The sequence below is a fragment of the Macrobrachium nipponense genome, chromosome 42 (assembly GCF_015104395.2).
Source record: "Macrobrachium nipponense isolate FS-2020 chromosome 42, ASM1510439v2, whole genome shotgun sequence".
Taxonomy (NCBI): domain Eukaryota; kingdom Metazoa; phylum Arthropoda; class Malacostraca; order Decapoda; family Palaemonidae; genus Macrobrachium; species Macrobrachium nipponense.
Genome location: NC_061103.1, coordinates 20,597,171 through 20,621,506, shown reverse-complemented (window position 1 = coordinate 20,621,506; position 24,336 = coordinate 20,597,171). Strand labels below are relative to the sequence as shown.

General features: G+C 42.9%; 2 protein-coding genes across 2 annotated transcripts in view; one reads left to right on the top strand and one right to left on the bottom strand.

Annotated features, from left to right (window-relative positions):
• LOC135213006 (large ribosomal subunit protein eL19-like) overlaps positions 1–24,336 on the bottom strand; it is a 59,222-nt gene that overhangs the window by 15,252 nt on the left and 19,634 nt on the right.
• On the top strand, positions 18,263–20,096 carry LOC135213007 (large ribosomal subunit protein eL19-like). Its single transcript, XM_064246786.1, has 4 exons — positions 18,263–18,418; positions 18,601–18,764; positions 18,902–19,003; positions 19,881–20,096. Exons 2-4 carry the CDS (start codon positions 18,714–18,716, stop codon positions 20,082–20,084), a joined length of 357 nt encoding a protein of 118 aa, XP_064102856.1. The 5' UTR covers positions 18,263–18,418; positions 18,601–18,713; the 3' UTR covers positions 20,085–20,096.

Here is a 24,336-nt window from a genome sequence, read left to right as displayed (position 1 = left end):
CCCTTGGACTCTCCCAAGGAACGTCAGACATTGGAGGACTATGGACTAACTTCCGTTTGCAGTAGTCCTGTCGGGGTAGGTTGCCATATCCGCGGTATGCAGTTACAGCTCCATTCGAGCACTTACAGATTAGCGGGCCCACTCGACCGCCGACCGAAATCGGCGGAAGAACACCAAAACCAATATGGCGGCGATACCAAAACAACAAACAAACAAAGTAGGGAGCGACTACATATCCGCGACGATCAATTTATGTGTGCTGTCAGTAAGGCCGTGGCGGAACGGCGCTTCGCGCCTTATCCGCACATTTAAAGATTCTTGGCAGGCACGACATGTTCTGGCAAGAGGTAATGTTGCGCTGCGCGCGCTAACCACAGGGGTTACAGTAAGGCTACTTACCATGGCGGATGGATTTGGGTGTCGCGATACCAAAACAACAACAAACAAAGTAGGGAGCAACTGGCCCGGTAAAGTGTAAACAACCCCTCCATTCAAAGTACCCAGCTGATTTTACCCCTGAGGCTAGCGTGCGCAGCAAAACGATATGTCTTGCGAGAACAAACGAGAGAGCCGCTACATATCTACGGACAGATTTTCGTGGGAATAAATCTGAAATTATCTATACATGCATACTGCAGATTTGGAATTGAGATGGGTAACATTATAGGGTAAAAAACCGCATGGTACAGGGGTGGACCATGTAGGATCAATGTGTACAACCCCAAGAAAAGTACATTATAACGCGTCCTGACACCGGAGTAGAGGTCTTTAGCTCCTTTTCTCACCTACAAGAAGTCGCGTCTGATGCCCATCTCCGATGTTAGGACGCGTTATAATTTACTTTTTTGGGGGTTGTACACATTGATCGTACATGGTTCACCCCTGTACCATGTGGTTTTTTACCCTAATTGTAACGATTTTGTGGTTGACCTAACAGACATTACTGATAAACTAGATGTTAACAGTGAAAATGTTTGTCTGCTGTCAGTAAGAAAGTGGCAGAAGGGCGCTTCACGCCTTATCCACATTCATATTTAAATATTCTTGGCAAGCTCGTTAGTTCTGGCAATAGGTATTGTTTTGCTACATGTGTTAGTCTCAGGGTTTACAGAGAATTAGCCTCTACATACAAAAAGGACTGTCCGCAGATATGTAAACTACCCCAAACCAGCGTGCCAAGAATATTTAGATATGCAGATAAGGTGCCAAGCGCCGTTCCACCACGTTCTTACTGACTGCACACATTAACGAAAGCGGCGGTCCACAGATATGCACTCACTCCGTCCTGTCGTTCTTCTATAACTGGCCTGGTAATGCTACAGGAAACCTTGGCAAGAAACTATTGGGGTTGGGGGCGGGTGGTTGGCGGTTGTTGTTTATGCAACATAGGGTAAAAGATCAGGCAGCATATATTTGAATGCTGAACATTTGCATTTTCATTATATTTAATTGGTGAAACAAAATAAAAATAAAATTTTAAGCAAACTTCTAGAAAAATTGAAGCTTCAGTAACATCATAAGCTATAGGAAACTGCCATATGAACTAAAATGAGCATGTGAAGTCTGTAAAATAAGTGTTCAAGGCAATTTTGAATCCAATATGACTTCCCAAGGGGTACACTCCATTTCATCACCAATCTGCTTTGCTACCAAACACCCATTTCATCAAGAATACTCCACTATGAAATATTTGTCATTATTTGGGTAAAAAACTGCATGGTACAGGGGTGGACCATGTACGATTAATGTGTACAACCCCCAAAAAAGTACATTATAACGCGTCCTGACATCGGAGATGGGCATCAGACGCGACTTGTTGGTGAGAAACGGAGCTAAAGACCTCTACTCCGGTGTCAGGACGCGTTATAATGTACTTTTCTTGGGGTTGTACACATTGATCGTACATGGTCCACCCCTGTACCATGCAGTTTTTTACCCTATTAATCCTGCTTTCCTCAGACAGATAATGCATGTCCAACCTTAATATTTTAAGTAAAAATTTTGAGTGTAATGGTGGTAAATAGCACTGTCCAAGGCTAGACCTTTGCTAACGTCTGTTTAATTAGAAATTATGCCATTGTTTTGTAATTAGGAGAAAACTCTAGTTAAAAGTTCAAGGGAAGTTTAGAGGTCTCGGTGTGTTGCCTGGATGGGCCACAATTCTTGACTGATGCTCATGGGAGGTCATGACAGAGGATTCAAGTAATTTTTGGGAAGGTGGCTGCCCAGGTGTTTACCCTATGTAATATATATTACACTGTACTATATATTTATAACATAGGATAATGCAAAAAAATATGTTAGCAGCAAAAGCATTGAAATTTTTCTCGGTAATTGGTTTGTTTTGTTTCTAATATAATGAGTACTTATAATTATCATGAATTCATAATACATTAAGTAATTTATTACCTTATTGAGATGTTTACCTCATAAATTTCCAGCGAACTGGCATTCTGAAAATTTTGCTACATTTTCCCCCCTGCCACATCCCAAAAGCGATCACATCACCACTGATGTAAAGGAAATGCTACCAATGTTTAGTACAAATTAGTTCCAGATTTAATAGGAAATGGCCAGTTTGTTTTCAAAAGTAATTGGCAAACATTAACATGGTGCCACTCATCTACTTTTTAGGGGTTTTAGGTAAAATTGTAGAAAACTTCTTGGCCGGTAACTTAGCCTTGTGCATGGTTATACCTTCATTATCCCCTGTTTAATTGGAAATATGCCATTATTTCGTAGTTTAAGAGGTCTTGTTGATAGGAGTGTAGATGTGTCTGTGTTTATAGGGACCACGATCCTGGTGTGATGATGGCACGTTGAAATAACGTATGTTGCGGCCCAATCATTTACCTAAGAGGCTGAATTTCTCTTATCTCAATTATACTGTATTATGTGTACCCTATTCTTTATTGTTTATTCACTAAATTATATTAATAAAACAGCATAGGTCCTTGTATCTGTCCAGTAAAGGTATTGAATAGGTAGGCTTGAGAATGGCAGTAGCAGGCACTATCACAGTAAAACTCTACACTAGTTGCATGCCCTGATGCCTACCAGTCATCGACTGGGACAGGATCTTCGTACCTAGACTTATCCTATTTACCTAACCTAACTTAGGGTAATGTTCCCTGACCTGGACGGATGGACCCTCCAAAAAGGCGATAACTTGTCCCAGGATGGCGACTGGCGGGAACTAGACCATGCAACTATTAAGTTATACTCTCACTACCTCCAAGGGGAAGCTTAGTGCATGCTTCCTATGTTCAGTGTAACTTTTGGGGGCTTCAGGTCAGGGCCTGGTGCTGTAGGTAGGGTTTGGTTAGTTCCAGGACACAGCATTCTGGCAAGAGTTAGGTTTTTTCTTCAACAGAACCCAAGTCCTCTCGGTATATAGGGTAGAACATCACAGCAGGCCAAGCAGGCCACCTACCATCAATGCAAGCCACCCTCCGAAAAAGTACAATTATAACGCTTCCTGACACCCGAGTGGGCATCAGTCGCGACTTGTTGTTGGTGAGAAACGGAGCTAAAGACCTCTACTCTCCTTTCGAAGTAAGTATTTTTCTCCAAAGTTAGAATTGTTCCGACACGGCATACAAACCTTCGGTCCTTTTACAATAGGAAGGTACTAGCGGCAGCTGGATAGGTCGTAAGCTTTCGAACAAGGGGTTCGGTAGTTAACTGCTTGTCCGACAGGCGCGCGCTCAGCGGCGACTGGTAGGTAAAACAAATCAAATCACTTTTGCTTCGGCCCCTGCTGGGCGTGTGGACGTGTATCATCGCTCTCTGCCCGCTTCATCGTCGTTTGCTTTCGCATGATTGTGTTTTTCTTTTTTTTCTATGTATCTAGTGAAACTGAATTGTAAGTACAATCATTTCATTGAATTCAATTGTGAATTAAAGGATCTTGGCTTCACAACGCCCTCCGATTACCCGAGTGCCGGGACTGAAGGGCGTAATTGCGGGAATTCATTTTCCCAGAATGATCCTCGTATTGTGTATGCTCGGTGCCGAGGGCGGGAGCGCTCGCTCCGAGCGTATATTGGGTTGGAAATGTGTAGATGAAAATCGTAAGTAAGTGCTCTTTTCATTTATATTTTTTTTGACCTGTATGCCCGTTGCCGAACGAATGCGCTCGGCACGGAAACTTATTCAGTATGAAAGTGGAATCGCAAGTACAGTATTCTTTTTCATTTTCATATATTTTTTTTTTTTTATTGTAGCAATACTCATTTTGGATCAGTTTCCGAGCTTACCCGGAGATTGATCCTTCCCCCTTTTTATTTTGAATGAAGTGAAATCGCAAGTGCAGTTCTTTTTCATTTTCATTTTTTTTTTTATTGAGATTGCTTTGTTGACTGGGATCAATGTTCCGCTATTCACGGGAATTGATCCTTCCCCTTTTTATTTGTATGAAGTGAATCGCAAGCGCAGTAGTCTTTTCATTTTCATATATTTGTGATTGCATCAATTCATTATGGATCAAGGTTTCCAGAAACCTTGATCCATAAAGGTAAGGAATGGAACCTTTCACCCTTGCGCTCGGTACGAGGGCGCAACAAATGCGCTCGATCCGAGCCCTTATTCATTGTGAAGTGAATCGTTTTGCAAGATGCATTTTCATTTTGTTCCTTATTATTGATTGCATCAATATTATTTGGTTCAAGTTCCGCTCAGTCAGGGAATTGATCCTTATGCCTTGTATTCGTGCCGATGGCACGATTGCTCTGGGCTCTTATTTGTTGTTGCGTACATGGGTACTGTGCGGGGGTGGGGAACGAGACCCCCCCCCGCTCAGTTCCCACAGATGGCTCTTCCCCTTGGGGGGGGGGGGGGAGGTTATCGGCGTTCTTCTCTCGCCCGATCCGTCGAGCGCGGGGCGGGGGAGGGCGCTCGGTGCCCGATGTACAATTGTATTAGGGGTCTTCCACTCGTTCGGGAGGGATCAAACCCCCGCACGAGGGGATTTCCCCACAATTAATCGCTACTACTATTATTTCCGCAGGTGCTACTGCCACGAGCGTGGACCTTGGTGAGGTATGGGCGTCCTTCCAATTGCAGAGCGTGCTGGTGTCCAGGGGCTGCGGTTCTATGTCTGGGCCTACTGCGGTCACCCATGGAGTGGTGACCACGCAACCAGGTGACGACGTCCCTCCTCACCTGGTGTACTCGCCTCACGTGGTTTCAGTCTTGCCTACAGCCGCTGTGAAGTGCCGTTCGCCGTACCGAGAGGGGGGCGTGCCTGCCGCCGCTCGTGGTTGCCGCGCTGCAGCGACCACACTTCCGCTGCCCTAGAACTCGCCCCTGGACCTGCCGCCGGTACCAGGATGTTGCTGGCCTGCTGCTCCACTTCCTGTGTTTCCGGTGCTGCCTGCCGTACCTGACCGATTCTGGGATGCAGTTGCTGCGCTGGCTGTCCCTGCCGTTGCTGCACTGGCTGTTCCTGCCGTTGCTGCGCTGGCTGTCCCTACCGATGATGTGCTGGCCGTGCCTGCTGTTCCTGAGATGCCCATACCTGCTGATGTCGTCCCTGTTCGTGGTGGTACTACCCCAGACTTTGGTCTGTCTGTACAGGTGCGTCCGGGCCCTGTGGCTTCGGCTACAGCAGCCCGGCTCCGCCCTGGATAGCAGATCTTACGTCTGTCCTGAGGAAGCTGACGAAGAAGAGGAGGAAGGTGTCGGTGGTCGTCGTCTTCATCTTCTTCATCGTCGTCGGCCGCCGCCTCTTCCCCTTCGACTTCTAAGGCTTTACAGCCGAGAAAGAAGAAGGTCGCCTCCTCCCTCCTAAGAAGCTTCCTCGGGAGCTTCTCGGGACCCGTCTCACCTCGGTGGGACGGGAGGGTTCCTTCCGCTGGTCCTCCTGCTCTTCGGGAGCGGGGGCCCGGGTCTCTTCTTCCTTGCAAGGGAGAAGACTACGGGGACCCAGAGGGGTACCTGGCTAACACCGGTACTTCCTCGCCTGGTGTCAGTGGTGCTGCCACTGCATCAGGGTCCGTCTCGGGCCTCTCGTTCGCGGGGAGGTACCGAGTGTACGGTCGCCTACCAGTCGAACCGTGCAGCCAGCACAGACCTCTGAGTCCCGCTCAGCGTCAGGTTCACGGCACGGGGCGGAAGGACTGGTGACAGCCGCTTACGCGGACTCTCACCAGACCAGCTCTCGCTCTCGCGGCGAACAGCTGGCTACCCGGGGACGTGACGGTCCACGACCGGCCACGGGCTGAGGCTGGGAAGAGGTCCTCCCGTTCGCGGTTGCCAGCCACGGCTGGAACCAGCGACGTGACGTGCCGTGAGGACAAGCACCGGTCTCACTGTGACAGTGGAGCCTGCAGGTCGCCTGACCGTCGCTCTCACAGAGCAGCGATTCTGGGTACGGCAACCAGCACCAGCGCTCTTCTGACACTCGAGATCGGGGCCGCTGTGCTCAGTCCAGCCGTTCTCCACAGCGAGACGGTTCGACCAGGCCTGCAGCTAGCTCGATCGCCACCGCGGTTTGTTACGATCGCCTGCAGCCCTCCAAGCCTGCTGGTTCTGCCAGCGAGCAACGAGGGAGCGTCAGGTCTGCCTCTCCCGTACCTTCAACCACCTCGGGTTACACCGGGAGGAGCGAGGTATTGAGGAGTGATCGTGAGGGGTGCGCCCCTCTATGATCCCACCACAACGCCCTCCGTGCCAGGCACGGTTCTTGGACCGGCCAGGGCGTATGCGCAAGTGGATGGGGAAGACCGAGAGGGCTGTCGCTGTTCCCCCTTCTTAGAGGAAGGTTCTCGGAATATGCTCTCGTTCGAAGGGCTTAACGGTCCCACTCTGCAAGATGCTGTGACTTCCGAGACCCAGAAGGAACTTTGCCGAGGTTACGGCGCTGATTCGTCAGCACAATGACCTCGGGGAAGGATCGCCGCTCCCCACAGCAGAGCCATGTCTCGGCTCGAGTCGTTTTGGGCCCGAGAGGGAACCCAAATCGACGGTGGGTCGGCCGCGATCGGAGCTTGCCGACTGTGTTGAACCAGGTAGTCTCTCGTCTCCGGACAAGAAGGCTCTCTCAGTTCTGGACGGTCGAACAAGCTACTTCACCTCCTCTACTGCGACAGAGGCGTTTATACGTGTCTTCGGACACCGTATTTAAATACCCCTTCGGTCCTCCTGAGGTTTCGACCTCGACGAGGACTGGAATGAGTCGGAGCGGTATCGGCTCTCTACTGTCAGGTGTCGATCAGCCCCCCCAGACGACGTTCACAGTGGCGGCAGACACATTACCTACAGTATGATTCGTAACCCTCCCTCGGGAAAACGTTTCTTTTTTCCTCCTGACGATACGTTTTCCCAGGCTCTGAGAGGCCATCGCCGTAAGGCGATGGCTGCTCCTTTTCTTCTCCAACTGCTAGATCCGCTGGGAAGGCGAGCCAGTACCATCCAATCCTCCCCCATTCCCTCTCTGCTTACGGCTACGAGGGAAAGGGGAGGGATCCTACAGAGATTTCTCTGTAAGATCCCACGTTTAGGGGCTGCGCTACCGGGGGGACCTTCGGGTCCTACCTGACGTAAGCCCCGGTCATTGAGGAGGGATCCTCCGCCCCTTTCTCGATTTCTACGGGAATCGAGAGGACCACCAGCCGATATCGTCTGACGAATTCGGTGGTGGGGGGTTTCGCAGAGTGCTTTAGAATTCTACGGAATTTCTAGCGCACTCAGAGTGTTCGAGTTTTACGATCTCCAAACACTCAGGCGAGACCACGGTCCAAAGTGAGCGAGAATCCCCGATAATTGTTACACGATAATCGGGAACCTCGCTTATGCTCGAATTCCTGTAATTTCTAGCATTTGAAGAAGACCGCTGCTGAAAGAAGAGTATCTCACAGTAGGCGCTTAACCTGGAATAGAGAAGAACGGACAGGGAACTTCCAGTTTGGCTTGAACTATCGTCTTCGGTATTCTGTTCACCATTGAAGCTTTCCTTTGGGAAAGACTTCTCCTTCACTCTCTTGAATAAGAGAACGAAGGCTGGTCGATCTCCAATCCTTATTATCATTCCTCGAGGGGAAAAGAATTTAGGATGGAGGTCGTGGTACAGAACCTACAAATATACTACGTATATTACCCTCGCGACATGATTCTTTAACAGTTGAATTGTCCGTGGGGTAGGCGCATACCGTAGTTAACTCTACGGTTTGTGACCGAGACGAATTGTATCTTAATCGAACTGCAACTCGGGGTTGCCTGCAACTCCCAGCAGTTATCAGTTTCGATTTTAGATACTTGGTATTGTCATGACAACACCAAAATCAGCTTTTGTATTTACCGAAATCCGTTTCGGTTAAATATAATTGCTCGAGCGTATTCTTTATGCTCGATGGTTCTACCCGAACGCATTCCTTCGCTGGGAATAAATGGATTACCTGGCAACTCAGGATGACGAGTCACCGAGGAGCTACTGCGTATTGAACTGCCTGATAGCGGCTCAGTATCAGCTAGGTCTCTGAGATGCCACGGTCGGTTACGTCTCTCTCTCCCCTGGTTGGATTGACTACCGAACCGTATCTCTGCCCAACAATCATGGACTTAGGTCTCTGATTAACGGGGATTCTCGCAATAATGAAGGACCATCTACTGCTGTGACCGCTCGATTTCATCGCCTTCGACATTGCGAGAATTTTCAACAGAGATCTCTTGGACTCTGTCATCTTTCTGTTTACCGCACGGGTTACGGTAACAGAAGTCGTACTAGTCAACCGCTGCATCGCACTGCGATAATGCGAATGATTTTTGCAGACATCTGAGTTGTCTTCAAAATATCTCGTATTCGTAGGTGGGCAATTTCATTTGCTCGCCCCGAATTAACAGATATGTCAGAAGACATAAAGCCTACTCTACCGACCTGACAGCTCTACTTCCAAATGTTCAGCCCATGAGAAGCAGTTTCTTCAGGCAGTAGTTCCCTGTCTTCATTACTGGAAGCGCTCCGCTTTTTTTATTGCAACTACGGTCCTCACCGGACAGCAATCAATAGCGGTTAGCGTTTCTCAGTCTTTGTAGCACAGGTTCAGAATCTGAGAATCCCTCTCTCGGTTCAGCTGTGAAGACGTAGGTTGCATTTTCTGTACACCTTCGTCTTCAACGTCACATAGTGTTGTTTCTCCTTACCCGAGAATCAACTATACTATGAGATATATTGCCATCAAGGACCGCGGTCTCTAGAAGGCAATTTGACTTTCGCCTGTTGGGCATCCTTAAGCCTTTAGGAGTCATCACCTTGCCTTCTGGCATCGGTGACGAACAAATTATTTGTTTAGTCTCTTGGCATAACCCTGTTAAGGCGAAGGTCACGTGACTTGCTCGGGGGGGCTTGGACACTTGCCTCCTACCGAACGCAGTCAGTAGGCAGCTGTCAGAGCGCCCAAGTCTGTTACGAACTTCGCTGTGGACTTAGTTCGGTTGTTCCATAACAATCTTTTCTTCGTCCTAACGGCTTGTCACAGTACCCATACCATCGACACCCAACATTGAGTGTCGGTGTCCTATCCACTACCCCGAGAACAACAACTTCGCTGCAGACGGATAGACCAGTATGGGTACAGGACATCACCGAAGTCGAGAAGAGGGATAGGTCATTCGACAATTCCCTTCTTTTTCCTCTGAGGTAATTGCATGACTTTGCCTGCGAAGTCAAGCATCCAGGGGATGGGGATTCGTGACGCTCGATTTCGTACCGAATTCGTAGCGAAGACTCTGAACCCTTCGGTTCCTGACGATCGGTTAGAGTCCTTCACAGTCCCCCCCCTAATGGACTTCACCGCCTTCGATGCGAAGGAGATGCTGCTTTGTCTGTGAAAGCGCGACCGCGCTTTCTGAAGAAACTCGACATCCCAGGCGGAGTGTTGAGACTCTTCGTCAGCACCAAGATGACCTAGAAGTACACTCCCTCGAGTTACACAAGAACTTCTCCGTGGCGCAGGCTGAAGGCAGGGGTCTGGTACAACCAGACACTGGCACCTCCTTCTACCTTTTGGATATTGCCCACAGGTCCTTGGATCGTTTTCCTTAGGACCCTGTGGCTGCTCAACACGTTGTGTAGCTAACCCAGACCCTAGCAGCTGAAACAGCATCGAGTCCTGGTGTGACTGTAAGAATAGATAAGTGAATGAGAGAGTGACTGGCTTCTCTTCCTATCTTTTCTACCCCTCCCCTACTGTGGGGTAGAGGGATACGGTCATTACCTTGCTGGATAAGGACGAGATGCCGGTGAGCTACTCGACAGAGCCCCATCCTATCCCTTCACTAGGGATGGGAGCGAATATCCACCACTTCCTCCTACAAGGGGGGGGAAGTGGATGCCAACAAGAGACAAACCATAACGTTGTTGCCTCTTGCAAATAGGAACTTGTTGCTTGTTTGCTGGTACGAAGAGATACGCTTGCTCTCTCTTAGTACTTGGTCCAGAGGTCTGACCATTGATCCTGCGGTGCACACCCCGATCAATCGGACAGAGGCTTGGATCCCTCCTCGCTCTTACGACCAGGGAGGCTTCCAAGGTTGGGCGAACACCAGTCTGTTCACAAAAGACTCAGATTCCACCCACCAAGAAGTGAGTCTTCCTATTGTAAAAGGACCGAAGGTTTGTATGCCGTGTCGGAACAAATGACAATTTGTCCAAAATTGCATTTTTCCTAACTATACAAACCTGAGGTCCTTTTACACATAGCCCCACCTCATGCCACCCCTCACTCTGCAGTTTTTGCTTGGGCCAAAAGCAAAAGTGATTTGTTTACCTACCAGTCGCGCGCGCGCGCCTGTCGGACAAGCAGTTAACTACCGAACCCCTTGTTCGAAAGCTTACGACCTATCCAGCTGCCGCTAGTACCTTCCTATTGTAAAAGGACCTCAGGTTTGTATAGTTAGGAAAAATGCAATTTTGGACAAATTGTCATATTAAGGCCAAATTTTAAGATTTAAACAGAGGGTACTGAAAACGGTCTCAAACGTAGTGCAAATCTCACCAAAACGCGTTCAACATTTTTCTTACAACTCGAGTATTTAGAAGATTGACGCCATCTCGATGTTTTACGGAGTAGCTTGTGTCAATAAACTAACATTTCCTGTGATAAATCCGCACACTTGTACCCACAGACGCTGGAGCACTTTATCACAACAATCGAAACACGATTTCTCATCAACAACAAGCCAGGCGTAAACAGCTGTTTGGGTAGAAGATGACGAGAAGCGTGCTCTTGGCTAATTTTTAAATAAGTAGTAAAACATCAATATTTTACATATTTTAGATGATTAATTTGAAATATCGTTATTGAAAAAAGTAACTCTACTCTGACTCAAATTTAAGTAATTATTTTTCTGAATTAGAACGTTCTTTCAAGTTCTGTATTATGACGTCACGACATCTTGACTTTCGTACCTATTGTAAATAATTGCTATACTCAACTGTCATTGCAGAACAGTTTACCAGTTATTCATGCAGATTGTTATTTCAGCTATACATGTAATTGTTATAATCGTAATGCGCTTATATATCTTTATTATTTACTTTTTTGGATATATGAAGATGTTTTTACATGCTGGATTATCGCCGTAGTGTGACGCAATCGTTTTCGGTCCATGGGCCTCTGTCTGTTTTCGCACCATAAGAAATTATGGGGCCGAATTTGCAATGACCAGAAAGGTCGTTAAAAGAGGAAAGTTAGCATTGAGGGGCATATGTTTTGACTGAGAAAAAATTTATTCAATAGCTAGCTGTAAAAAATACTTGGTTATAAAAACTTGATGACAAACTAAGCAGCATGTCTACTATGGGTTTCAGAGACAGTGCAAGCACGTTTTTGGGCAATACCTATTTCTGTAACCGAACACTCGTAACAGAACGAGATTTTTCTTTAGTGCATTACCCCAGTGCCGTAATTTATAAGGGTATCGTGAATCACTATCGTAAAGAATAACTACACTTGTCCTTGTACTAATAGACCAAAACTCCATTATCCAGAAATGGATAGGAACACACCAGTAAACACTCCACCTACCCGTCTCCCCACCTCCACCGCCACCCCTGTCCTTCTTCCTTCCTTACCTTCCCTTCTCTCTCTCTGAAAGTTGTTGCAGTTTTAAACTATTTTCTATGATTTTTCCATCTATCTATCTAATAATAGTAGTTTACATTGGTGGATATATCTAACGATTCACTCGGTTGTTACCTGCCCATTGACCGATATATTTATACACTGATCCACTCAAACCTCTCTCTCTCTCTCTCTCTCTTTCTCTCTCTCTCTCTCTCTTTTCTCTCTCTCTCTCTCTCTCTCTCTCTGTTTCTTTTATCGTATTTCGAAAAATGAACAAGAAAATATATTTCATACTTGTATAGCATTAATTGAAATACTTTCAAGTTTTTAATTTCAGTCGTAATGATGAATGTAGGTGCATCTACTAGTGCTCGCAAAATAGTTAAGCAGGACATAGGTATGTAAAATTTAAAAAAATGAGAGAGAGAGAGAGAGAGAGAGAGAGAGGAGGGAGAGAAGAGAGAGAAGAGAGGAGAGAGAGAGGGGGGGGACGGAATAGGAAGGGACATTAAAATACCTGGAAATGAAAATCCCTATAATCCAATAATTATAGCCTCAAGGGTTTGTCTCGAAAACCATTCAAAGGTCTGTTCACACAAGTGTAAAGTTGTTTTGAAAATTTGGCAGACATGTCTCCTCATAGCGTATAGTGTTGCTGATGAATGAGGTTGTGTTGTTTATTGTTAATTATTAACCTCCTATATACCCTACATGGTTGGGGGACCCTTTGTGAATGCTGTTTGTGTTGGGTAAATATTTTGAGAGGTTGGGAAGGGAATCCGTGCGTGCGCTAATTTTCATCACGAAGACATGTTTAAACAATAATAGCCACTTGATTTATGTTTCATTTTTATGACAATTTGTGTGGTTTATGTATGCTCTAATTTAGTTTTAAAAAATATTAAAAAAAATTTTCATAGCACAACTGTTTATATTGCAGGTAAATAAATATTATATTAGTTAGTAATAACGAAACATGGGTACATCACGTAGGGCAAAGGGATGGGCCACTTGCCCCTCACCCTCCGGATATGGGTCATTTCAAGCCGAGTTGAAAATATGGCTCAGGTTTACTATGTCAACTGAACGACTTAAGGAGGTTACAGATTCACTTTTAGTAACGAACATTGACCCTCCAAACTGGGTATAAGACTATAAACAAAACGTTGAAATTGTGAAATAGGCTATGTATTGGAAGTATATATACATAAATATTAAAGCAATTTTATCATTATTGCATTACTATGACAACTAGAATTCATGGAAACAGTTTATAATAATGGAACGGCGTATGTGTGAAGCCTCCACTAATGTGGCAACGATGATTTTGCCATTCTTAGCATGCAAACATTAAAAGGTTTACATTTATTTCTGGCATACGATTATTAAGAAATTCAAATACTAATAAAGACTGCAAATCAATGAAAAGTGCTAGCAAAAACAAAAAAGCAAAAAAAAAAAAAAAAAAAAAAAAAAAAAAAAAAACGTAGTCGTTTCTCTATGCACTTTTCCGTATTCGTTCCTCTATGGTTTTCGGCCAGCCAGATGTACGAAAACGTTAGAAACATTTGATTTTATCTACGTTAGAAATATCTGTAATTTTTCGGGGTAATTTTGTTGCAAAAAAGGGATAATATACATGAATTAAATCAAAATTTTTAAATAACAATGTAAATTTAAACTAAATAACGAGTAAAGTAAACAGTTTAGGGAATAAAACTTTGCAGTTTCGTCGTCTGTCGTCGTCTGCTGTTTGTAATTGTGTTTATGGCGCGCGCGCTTAGAAACCAGGAACAGCAACGGGTTTAAAGTGCAATGTGGAGTGGAACTGAGACCAAAAATGTGTATAATAAACAATCAAATAAGCACTGTGGAGTTTCAGTTGTGATGGCAGTAAGGATAAAAACCGCCGATTACAAGGTAAGAATGAATTCAGTTCCAACCATAACCCCGGGAATAACAAGTTTCATACTTTCACTAATATAGGCAACAAAATGTTTTATTGTGCTGATTACAACTGCAATCTTGAGTAAGATCAATAAACGTTACATACATACGCTAACATTGTTCAAATGAGTGCTGGGAAGGCTGGGGAAAGATGGTGGCCGTCACTGATGAGAACCGTCCATGAAAAACGTAGCCGCCATATTGGATTTCAAAACTGCCTTGAAAACATATTTTACGAAGAGCTCACATGCTTATTTTAGTTCGTATGGGGCTTTCATATATCACAATATGTTGACGAAACTTCAGTCTTTTAAATGGTATGCTTAGAGTTGCAATTGTATTCATGTTTCACCAATTAAATATCGAGTGAATAAGACCCGTCTACCGTGATGAGGGTTGGCCTGTTGTGATGTTTCCCCCTATCTGTAACGTAAGATTTTAACATTGAATGCCCAGTTGATTTACAGTGTCATACATGAAGCACAGTTGCAGGAGTGAATAATTATGTATGTAGCATACGATATTAAAATTAAATTGAAACGGTGCAGTTGACTTACTGTAACAGCTCAGATTTTTATTATCCCCTTTAACCCTTAACCCCTTCGCCACTGGCCTGCTACATTGCTGCTAATGCTTGCATACCGCATGAGACCCCCTGTCGACCGCGAGTATCAATCATTACTTGCTCCCTTTAAATTTTATGTTATTCATATTTTTCCTTCATATTCTTATGTGAAAACATTGTGTGTATGGATATCAATGAATATTTTTTACCCCATTGTCAAAAAATTACAAAAAATATAGTAAGAATATCGGAAAAAATAGGAATATTTAGTAGAAAAAGTAATTGCAGAAGTAGGAACTGTTATAAAGTAGTAGAAATAGCAGTAAAGTAATAGAAATAAAGTAGCAGAAAAAGTAGTAAAGTAGTAGTAAAATAGTAGTAGTGGTAATAGCAGTACTAGTTTTCTTACTGAAACAGTTATTCCTAGGTTTCATACAGAAACAGCATATACATCAATGAATGTTTAGGCAGCTGGTAATAATAATAATAATAAAACAGTAATAATAGTAATAATAATAATAAATAATGATAAAAAAGCAACAGCATCTCGTTACCAATACGTATATACATATGGGGCAGTTTATTCACCCCATTATCATCTGCAAGCTATAAAAACACATCTCATCACAAGTAACAGGCCTCCATAGAAGTCCTTTTCACCTTACGCTTTCCTGTTGAATGAAAGTACTACTCTGCCGAGCATTCATCCATTCACACAATTTGTCAATTACATCACCACACAAAAAAAGGAAAAAAAAATGCATCAACCGTAAGCAGATGAAATCTGGTGTATAAGCAGGAATCCCATTGCCAACCCTCCGTGAATCAGGGGGGGTGGGTCTGGGCGCAAGTCACAAGATGGATCAGTTATGAACTGCCAGCCTTCATCGACAAGAGGTTCAATGTCTTCCAAACACTCGTTGTCACTGTCAACCTCTAAAAAATTATCACTATAATCATCATCTGATAGATTTGGCAGGTACTCAGACCCTGACTCTGAAACACTATCATCTGACATGATACTGAAAAAAAAAAAAAACAAAAAAAAAATAAAATAACTGCAATCAAAAGGGGAAAAAGATTTGGAATTCAAATCTACATGGTTTACGGACAAAATCGTAATCATCCTTCTCAGATAATAGCCTGAGGCGCACTGGTATATGTTGGCCAGTACCCCTCCTAATATCCCATATGAAAATGACGTCACGACGTCCATCGGACGCTCATTGGTTAGAATGAATTGTGGGTGGAGCTTCAGCACCTCTCTCGTACACAATACTGTGTTTGGAAACCATCCAAGCTAAAGAAAACGCTTTGCTTTTCGAGGAGGGATGAAAGACGTACACGCGTACGTCCCGGTCTTTTATTACTGTACCGTAAAAGACGTACATGTGTACGTCCCAGTGCTGAAGGGGTTAATGGACGAATTGGTCCTCTGGAGTAGTAATAACAGGTTTGGGGTGGTGGATGGATTGATCCTATAGATAAACAATATTAAGTGTCATTGATTTGGAAAGAATCGGACAGGAAAGAGGTGCCAGTATCCTTCCAACACCCATAAATTCACTAATGGCAACTTGCACAGGCTAAAACCACGGATCAGCATCTCAGGACTTTAGTTCTGATTGTAACTTCAAGGGAGGAGTTTATTACATCTCTCACATGATGTCTTTTTGTAAATTTGCTTGTAAATATACCAAGAGGTAACTGTAGGTTTATGTTCTTGTCTTTTATGATAGTATGTCAGGTGTAAATGTAATTTTACAAAGAAAATTGCAAAGAGATATTAGAAAAAATATGTTAAAGTACAAACAAAATTACTGAATCTTCGTTTTCTGTAATTTTATGTAAATATTTTTCAGCAAATATGCTAAGAATTTCATACTGATTTTATCTGTTTTGATATTGTGTGAGGAGTAATTATAATTTTACAAACTAAAATTAAATTACGTATTAGAATTAAGGGATCACCTGAAGAGAAGTGACCCCAACACACGCTGGGGTAGCTTTTCTTAAGGTGAGGAATTAATAGGGGTTACAGTAAGGCCGTGGTGGAACGGCGCTTCGCGCCTTATCCACATATTTAAAGATTCTTGGCAAGCTTGGTATGTTCTGGCAAGAGGTAATGTTGCGCTGCGTGTTTTTGGGTCACCTGAAGATTGGAGACGCCAACAAGCAGGAGTCATTTATCTTCAGGTGGAAAATATTGGTGTCGCTTTTCTTCAGGAGGAAAATATTGGGGTCGATTTTCTTCAGGAGAGGTATTAAGGGTTGCTAACCTTCAGGTGAGCCGAAAAAAGTCTGTAAAATTTACGATTGTCTTGTAAAAGAGGCCCCACAAGGGGTTGTAAATAGGGTAGATCTAGGGTACCTATCCGTGGCAGCCCAGACTTTGGCAGTTGTGGTTTTTCTATGCAGTTTTACCTACTGAACAAGAATTTTCAGTAATATTTATTCGGACGACTGTAATTAACCCCCAGGGGCCAGTACTAAACACGGCGAAATACATTGGACGCCCCAATACCTAGTGGATGTCGTATTCACGGATAAGTTTCTTGCAGAGTAATTCTATAGAATAGTTCTGCACGAACTGCAAGGATACGACATCCACTAGGGATTGGGGCGTCCAATGTATTTCGCTGTGTTTAGTACTGGCCCCCAGGGGTTAATTACAATTGTCCGAATAAATATTACTTTAAATTCTTGTTCAGTAAGTAAAATAACATACGAAAATGTCAATTGCCATAGTCTAGGCCACCGGGGATTGCATCTGTAGAAATACCGTAAATAGTCATTTTTCAACTTCTTGTAGAAGGTAGGAAAATTGTTTAGAATTTGTTTGTCACTGTAAATTTGCATATTTTCTTCTGTCCATTGATATTTCTTTTCGTAAATTAGCCGACCTCAAAAGTTCACCCAGCTGATGAGCTGCATATCGATATATTTACCAGTCCAGTAAGGGTTAACTGATATGAGAGGAAGGTGTGTTGAGACACAAGGTGGTGTGTCATGCACATTCATGTACGTGATCTGTGAAGAAACTGATAGTATTTTTGTTCTGATGCAAAGCGCAGTGTGTGTTCAAGGGAGAGACTTTTTTTTTTTTTTTTTTTTTTTTTTTTTTTCAACTGAATGATTGCTCTATAGAGTGGCATGAAAAAGCTACCAAAATTACGATGTAGATAGAATGTGTTGTAGAAATCATGAGATGAAAGGGTGGGTATTTCTACAGAAGCAATCCGTGGTGCCCTAGACTATGGCAATTGACATTTTCCTATGTTATTTTACTTACTGAACAAGAATTTAAAGTAACATTTTTTCGGACGACTGTAATTAAACACCAGGGGCCAGTACTAAACATGGAGAAATACATTGGACGCCTCAATTCCTAGTGGATGTCGTAGCCGCGGTTATGTTCCTTGCAGTTCGTGCGGAACTATTCTTTAGAATTACCCTGCAAGAAACTTAACCGCGGATATGACATCCACTAGGGATTGGGGCATCCAATGTATTTTGCCGTGTTTAGTACTGGCCCCTGGTTGTTAATTACAGTCGCCTGAATAAGTATTACCTAAAATTCTTGTTCAGTAGGTAAAACTGCATAGAAAAACTGCAACTGCCATAGTCTGGGCCACCACGGATAGGTACCCTAGATCTACCGATTAAAGAAATTTTTTAACTAACAAAAATTATTTTCAATACAGTCTTGTAACTGAAATTTTCTTGTATTGCAGTTCGCTCAAGGTACAAAAGCGGCTTGCCGCTGAGGTATTAAGGTGTGGCAAGAGGAAAGTTTGGCTTGATCCTAATGAAATAGGAGAAATCGGCCAGGCCAACTCTCGTAAGTATTGTTACTGTTCGAAATATCCATGTAAAAAGATTGTATTGGTGTCTGTAATGCATATGTCAGTGTCCTACCTATGGACATTTGAAATTAGTATTATCATCCTAATATTCCGATTTTTATTCATTCATTTATTTTTTATTTATTTATTTTATTTTATTTTTTTTTTTTTTTTGCAGGCCAAAATATCAGAAAGCTAGTTAAGGATGGTCTTATAATTAAGAAACCCCCTAATGTTCACTCCCGTGCCCGCTGCCGCAAGAAGCAGGAGGCCCGACGAAAGGGTCGTCACATGGGTTTCGGTAAGAGGAAGGGTACTGCTAATGCACGTATGCCCCAAAAGGTGAGTTGAACACTTTTTTTTAAATAAAGTTTTAAAGATGGTAAAGACTGACAGGACAAAAATAAGTAATGTACTTGATTTTAAGTAGGAGAGGTGTATACACAGTGCAAGTTCCTCAAATGTTAAATTCATTCCAGGTTCTTTGGATTCGGCGTATGAGAGTTCTCCGTCGTATGTTGAAGAAGTACCGTGAGAACAAGAAAATCGACAGACATTTATATCATGAGCTGTACATGAAGGTGGGTTTCAACTTTTTTCCACTTTTTCCTCATAATCCTTTGGAAGCATATGGTAAAACTGCATGGATGGGAAGATTGTGATGTAGTGGTTCCCATTACAAACCAAGTTTGAGTGAAGCATTGCATTACTTTATGTGCCTTTTGAGACTGGTGAATGTGTAAGAGCCCAAGGAACAAGGTTGTTTGTGTAATAGCACATGTGTAACCAGCTCGGGTAAAGTTTAATGTCGGTGGTAAGATCTCATACCTAATGACTAGTTTACCCTTGAGTAATTGACCATGCCTTCAATATTACTTATTGCTCAGGTTTTGATATAGTACTGTATGGTAGGTTTTTTCTTAAATAAATTGTACAGCCTCGAGTTTTTCTCTTCTGATTCTGATAAGTAAAAGTAAACTGCAGTATTACCCATATTTGAACATTTGAAGGTGCACATAAAGCAAACAATAATAATACTGTCAAGCTTAAACTAAGATTTACTGTTTGAATGTAAGCCAGTTTGAAGGGCAAAAGCTCCCATAGTAATGAAGCTGTTAAGCAAATATAGTCAATATTTAGCAGTTACTGTGTTTTTAACAGTTGATTTTGCCATGTTTATTGAATGAATTTTGTCAGAAATATCTTTGTAGTATATTTTGTCACTCCTGGTTCTCTTACCTAATTTAAGTGAAGTTTAAGCCTGACCCTGACATAAGTTGGATTATTGTTAATGCCTCTGAATTGTGTGTGTGGCATTTGAAATTCTAGGAGTTCATTAATGATGAGGCCTTTGACTTAATTAATACCAGTGGTTTTAATCTTGAAAAATTTTCAGCTTTGAAAAGTCAAGTTTTATATTGTCTCCTTCAAAAAGTTTTCTTTTGTCTCCCTTAACAGGTCAAGGGTAATGTCTTCAAAAACAAGAGAGTACTTATGGAGTACATTCACAAGAAGAAAGCAGACAATGCTCGTGCCAAGATGTTGGCTGACCAGGCTGAGGCCCGCAGATCTAAGGCTAAGGAAGCCCGCAACAGGCGTATCGAGCGTGTTGCCCAAAGGAAGGCAGATGCTCTTAAAGCTAAAGATGATGCTGATCAGTAAATTTAATGGTGAGCCTTGGTTTTCAATATCCTTCATTCTCTTTAATTGCAAATTATTTACATCAACAGTCCAAAGCTTTGGACTAAACTCCCCAAATTACTAGTCTGTCTTGAAGGTCTATATTAATAGGGGCAGGCTTCATAGAATAGGCCCACATCTTGTGATTACAAGTTACTTTTCTGCTTATGTTAGCCAGTGATCTAGATAAACTTAATGTTCATTCTTCAAATTGCTCTTTCAGTATACTTGCTGGTATATGCATGAGGAAATGGTCACATGGACCAAAACCCTAAACTATCTTGACCCACAGTGAATTTTAATTAGGATGTAAATTTTTTTAATTTTTTTTATAATGAATGTGGAATTCATGTGGCTTAGTTACAGTTTTGCCCATTTAGACAGGCTAATATATATAGAAAGCCCCTTATACCTTTTCTGATGCAGGAGGTTCTCCTTGGCAGAGTTCCTCTGTCAGAAAAGGTGAGGGAAGACTTTGTTGGTGGTTGAACAAGAATCTCAGGGTAGGAGACCCTCAGTGTTCACCCCCTCCAAACTTTCTCCCGTTTCTGGTCGCCTCCATCAACCATTGGGGTGCTTATCTGGAAGATCTTGCCTTGGGTGTCTGGAGTGTGGAGGACAAGCTGCTTCACATCTGCATTGGAGTTGAAAGCAGCTTTCCTAGGTCTGGGAGCTCCGGGAGAGTTGTTATTATTAATAGGGGGTTAGTTTTTCCAGACCTCCGAGTCTCAAGTAGACTCTTCTCGGGGATCAATCCTGAGAGAAAAAAAAATTAGACTATTTAAATTTATGATGTTATTAATTGAAAAAAATCCCTGCTTTCAGCAAGAATACTTTTCGTTTCTGAATTCCTTAGATAAATAGATCTTTGCTTGGTCCAATTTGGGCACTCAAGCAAATGCTGTACTGACATCTGTTACATTTCACTGGGTCAGCATGTGGTGTTGACATCAAGTGACCATGAGAGAATCTTGTATGTCCTATACGGAGCCTTGCAAGGATCACCTCTTGATCTTTCCTCCTGTGAGGATGTCCTCCATGCATATACTTTAGTTTTTATGTTTTTAATTTTATTTGTTGTTGGCACCGAGGCCCATTCTCCTTTCCAATCCTGGTAAATCAATGATTTAACAGATTTTACCCAGTCTGACACTGGGACATTTGTAATTGTTGGAGGGTAGAGCATCATTCTGTTGTGCTGATGTCGGACAACACCATGCTGGTCACCTATGTGAACAAGCTGTGATGTTTGGTGTCCCGTTTGGGTGATTGACAACTCTGGGGAGGTCTCTGCCAGGTACATTTCAGGCTAGAGGAATGTGGTGGCTGACAAGCTGAGTTGTCGGAACCAAATCGTGTGTCTGCATCAGGACGTGACGGACAGGCTTTTACGAGTTTGGGGATCTCTTCGCCACTCATTTCAACAGGAAGCTGGAGGTTCACTGTTCAGTGTTCCTGGATCCTCTTGCCCTAGCAAAGGATGCCTTGCAGCATCCTTTGCTCTGCCTGATCCGTCAAGTTCTGATCAGAGTAGTGAATTCCCCTCAAAATCTTGGGCTTGGTTTTTCCACCTGAAAGGTATGGACATCTCTTCATTCGGGCAAATCTTGTTCAGGAGTTTTGAACAGTCCTGTTCTTCAAGAGAACTCTAGCCGCCTCTGTGGGATCTTTCTCTAGTCCTAAGAAGTCTCACTCAAGCTCCATTCGATTCCGTACGTTGGTCATCAGGCAGGTGTCTGACCCCCAAACTGTTTTCCCTGTTGGCCTTGGCTTCGAAAAGCATTTTGGTAGCTTTGTGTCCAAGGGTTGGGGTCTGTGGCCTTTGAGTTAGTCCTGTAATTTGTGGCTAAGACCCAGAATCCCTCGTTGCATGATACAGATTTTTTCCATTCTGTCACTCAATGATGACTGTGGACAATGATCCACGAGCTCCTGTTTGCCCCATCAGAGCACTGCGATGCTGTCTAAAGAGGACTTGCCAGCTAAAACCTAGTTGCTGTAGACCTTGTTAGCACAGGCTGGTCCAGAAGGGAAGTGTCCAAGGACAAATCTGAGTGGTGGGTGCCCAACAACTTTTGTAACTCGCCCAGTGCCTGTTGTGGGACAGTTTGTATCTTATCTAAGGCGATTGTGTGGAAAAGAGAGTGAACAAATAGGCTGCCCCTCCCCTCTGCGGGTTGAAGATTTTTAATTTTTTTTATTTTTATTCCCCTATGGGCTAGTTGAAGAATACACATCATTTGCTTGAAGAATACACATCATTTGCTGGGACTGGTCTGATACAGGTTGAGTAGGGTGATGGTGGTTTTGTTGTTACTGTATGAAAGATATATCTGCTATTCAGTAGCAAGTGCTCCTCACTAGCAAAGGGAGTGAGGTGGTGACAAACCTGTGGCTTGCTTGGATTGCTGCTTGAACAGGCAGAGTTGTCTTTTGTTCCTGGAATGCAATGATTCATTGGACCCCCTTCAGAACTCAGTCTTCTAGGAAAGGTGGTCAGGTGGGTTAAACTCTCAGCTGGTCTAGAGTATTTGTACCTCCCTCCCAGTATAAGTCTATCCTATTGTTAAGACTGAAGGTTTGTTCCACGTAATTTCTATTTTTCATAGTTAACAAGTTACGGCCCACCTCTGCTTTTTTTTTTTTTTTTTTTTTTTTTTTTTTTTTTGTGTGTGGGGGCGGGTTGGTTGGGGAGACTGACACATCACTGGGCCCTTTGCCTGGTCAGTGACCAGCTTCCACCTTGTATAGGCACGAGTTCCCAAATACCATAGATTCCTTGCTTTACAGCCTTTGATTGTTGACTGGTTTCCAGCTGGCGTAAGATGATCGTATTATAAGATCTCAGGTTTGTTAGCTATGAAAAATACAAACATTAAAAATTTGTCATTTCAAGAAGTTATTACTGTAGTAGGGAGCATTTTGAGTGGCATTGCAAGTAATGGAACATTAATTTATTAAGTGATGTCCATAACTAGAATCATTCCTAATTAGAGCCAACTGAATGGTTCAGTTAAAATAATCCCTCCCTCCATGTTGCAAATTTGTTGGCCCTTCATTATACTCCTCCAAAAAGTATGGACATGCAGTATCAGCGAACATTATAACAAGAAACGAGGCCCAACTTCAGCAACTTGGTCTTGTTTTTTGCTGCAAAGCCCGAATAATTACCAAAGCTATGGTTGACAGACGTCCTTGTGTTTGTCCATTTTATCTAAGTAGTACCCACAATATGAAGGAGTTCCACAAGGTAGTGTTTTGAGCACCACCCTTTTTATCATGGCTATTAATGATATTACAAAGCAGCTACCAACTGGTGTAGAGTTCATTATATGTAGATGATTTTGTCATTTGGATCATCCACTGATATTTATACAGGACAAATCATACTACAAAAATCTTTATCTTATCGTATCGTGGACTACTGCACATGGATTCACTATATCGGCAAGTAAAACTGTAGCCATTACTTTTACAAATAAGAAAAATGTACCAAAAATGAAATTGCTACTGTATGATAAACTAATTTTGTGACGCATACAAATTTCTTGGGTTGCATTTTGACCAACGGATGACTTGGAAATTTCACATTAATTACCTACGCGAAACCTGTAGTAAAGTACATCTAATGAAGAAATTTGCACATACCAAGTGGGGCTCAGATAGAAGTAATTTACTCTATTTACACAAGACTTTGATACTGAGTAAAATAATGGGTCGCATCTATATGCTTCTGCATCTGCCACTACATTGGAAAAATTAGATCCTCTTCATAATGCAGGTTTGAGATATGCTACGGGTGCATTTGAATCTACACCTGTTATTTCTCTGTATAGTGAAACAGGTCTGTGTTCACTTGATCAAAGAAGGGTCGAATATAGTTTCAACTTCTATTTGCGGACATTAAGATACCCATCAAAACCGAGTAGAATTATAAATAATACCATCATTCCAAAAAGAATTGGACCACGGTCATTTTACCCATTTATGTGACTGAAAATATACAGAGAAATATAATATTCCACCATTAAGATTCCTGAACCATTTACCAAATTCAACACCTTTTTGGAAATGGAATAAGCCGCATGTATGCCATGAGTTATTAGATTTAAAAAAAGATGAAATTCCAGGTTATGCTGTCAAACAAATCTTTTTGGAACACCAAGAAATTCATGCAAATACTTTCTCTATTTATACAGACGGCTCAAAAAACTGATGCTGCTGTGGGGTTCGC

Coding starts and splice junctions, on each gene's coding strand:
- LOC135213007 (XM_064246786.1), top strand. CDS start 18,714: ATGGGTTTCGGTAAGAGGAAGGGTACTGCTAATGCACGTATGCCCCAA. Junction 18,765..18,901: donor ATGCACGTATGCCCCAAAAG/GTGAGTTGAACA, acceptor AATTCATTCCAG/GTTCTTTGGATTCGGCGTAT. Junction 19,004..19,880: donor ATCATGAGCTGTACATGAAG/GTGGGTTTCAAC, acceptor CTCCCTTAACAG/GTCAAGGGTAATGTCTTCAA.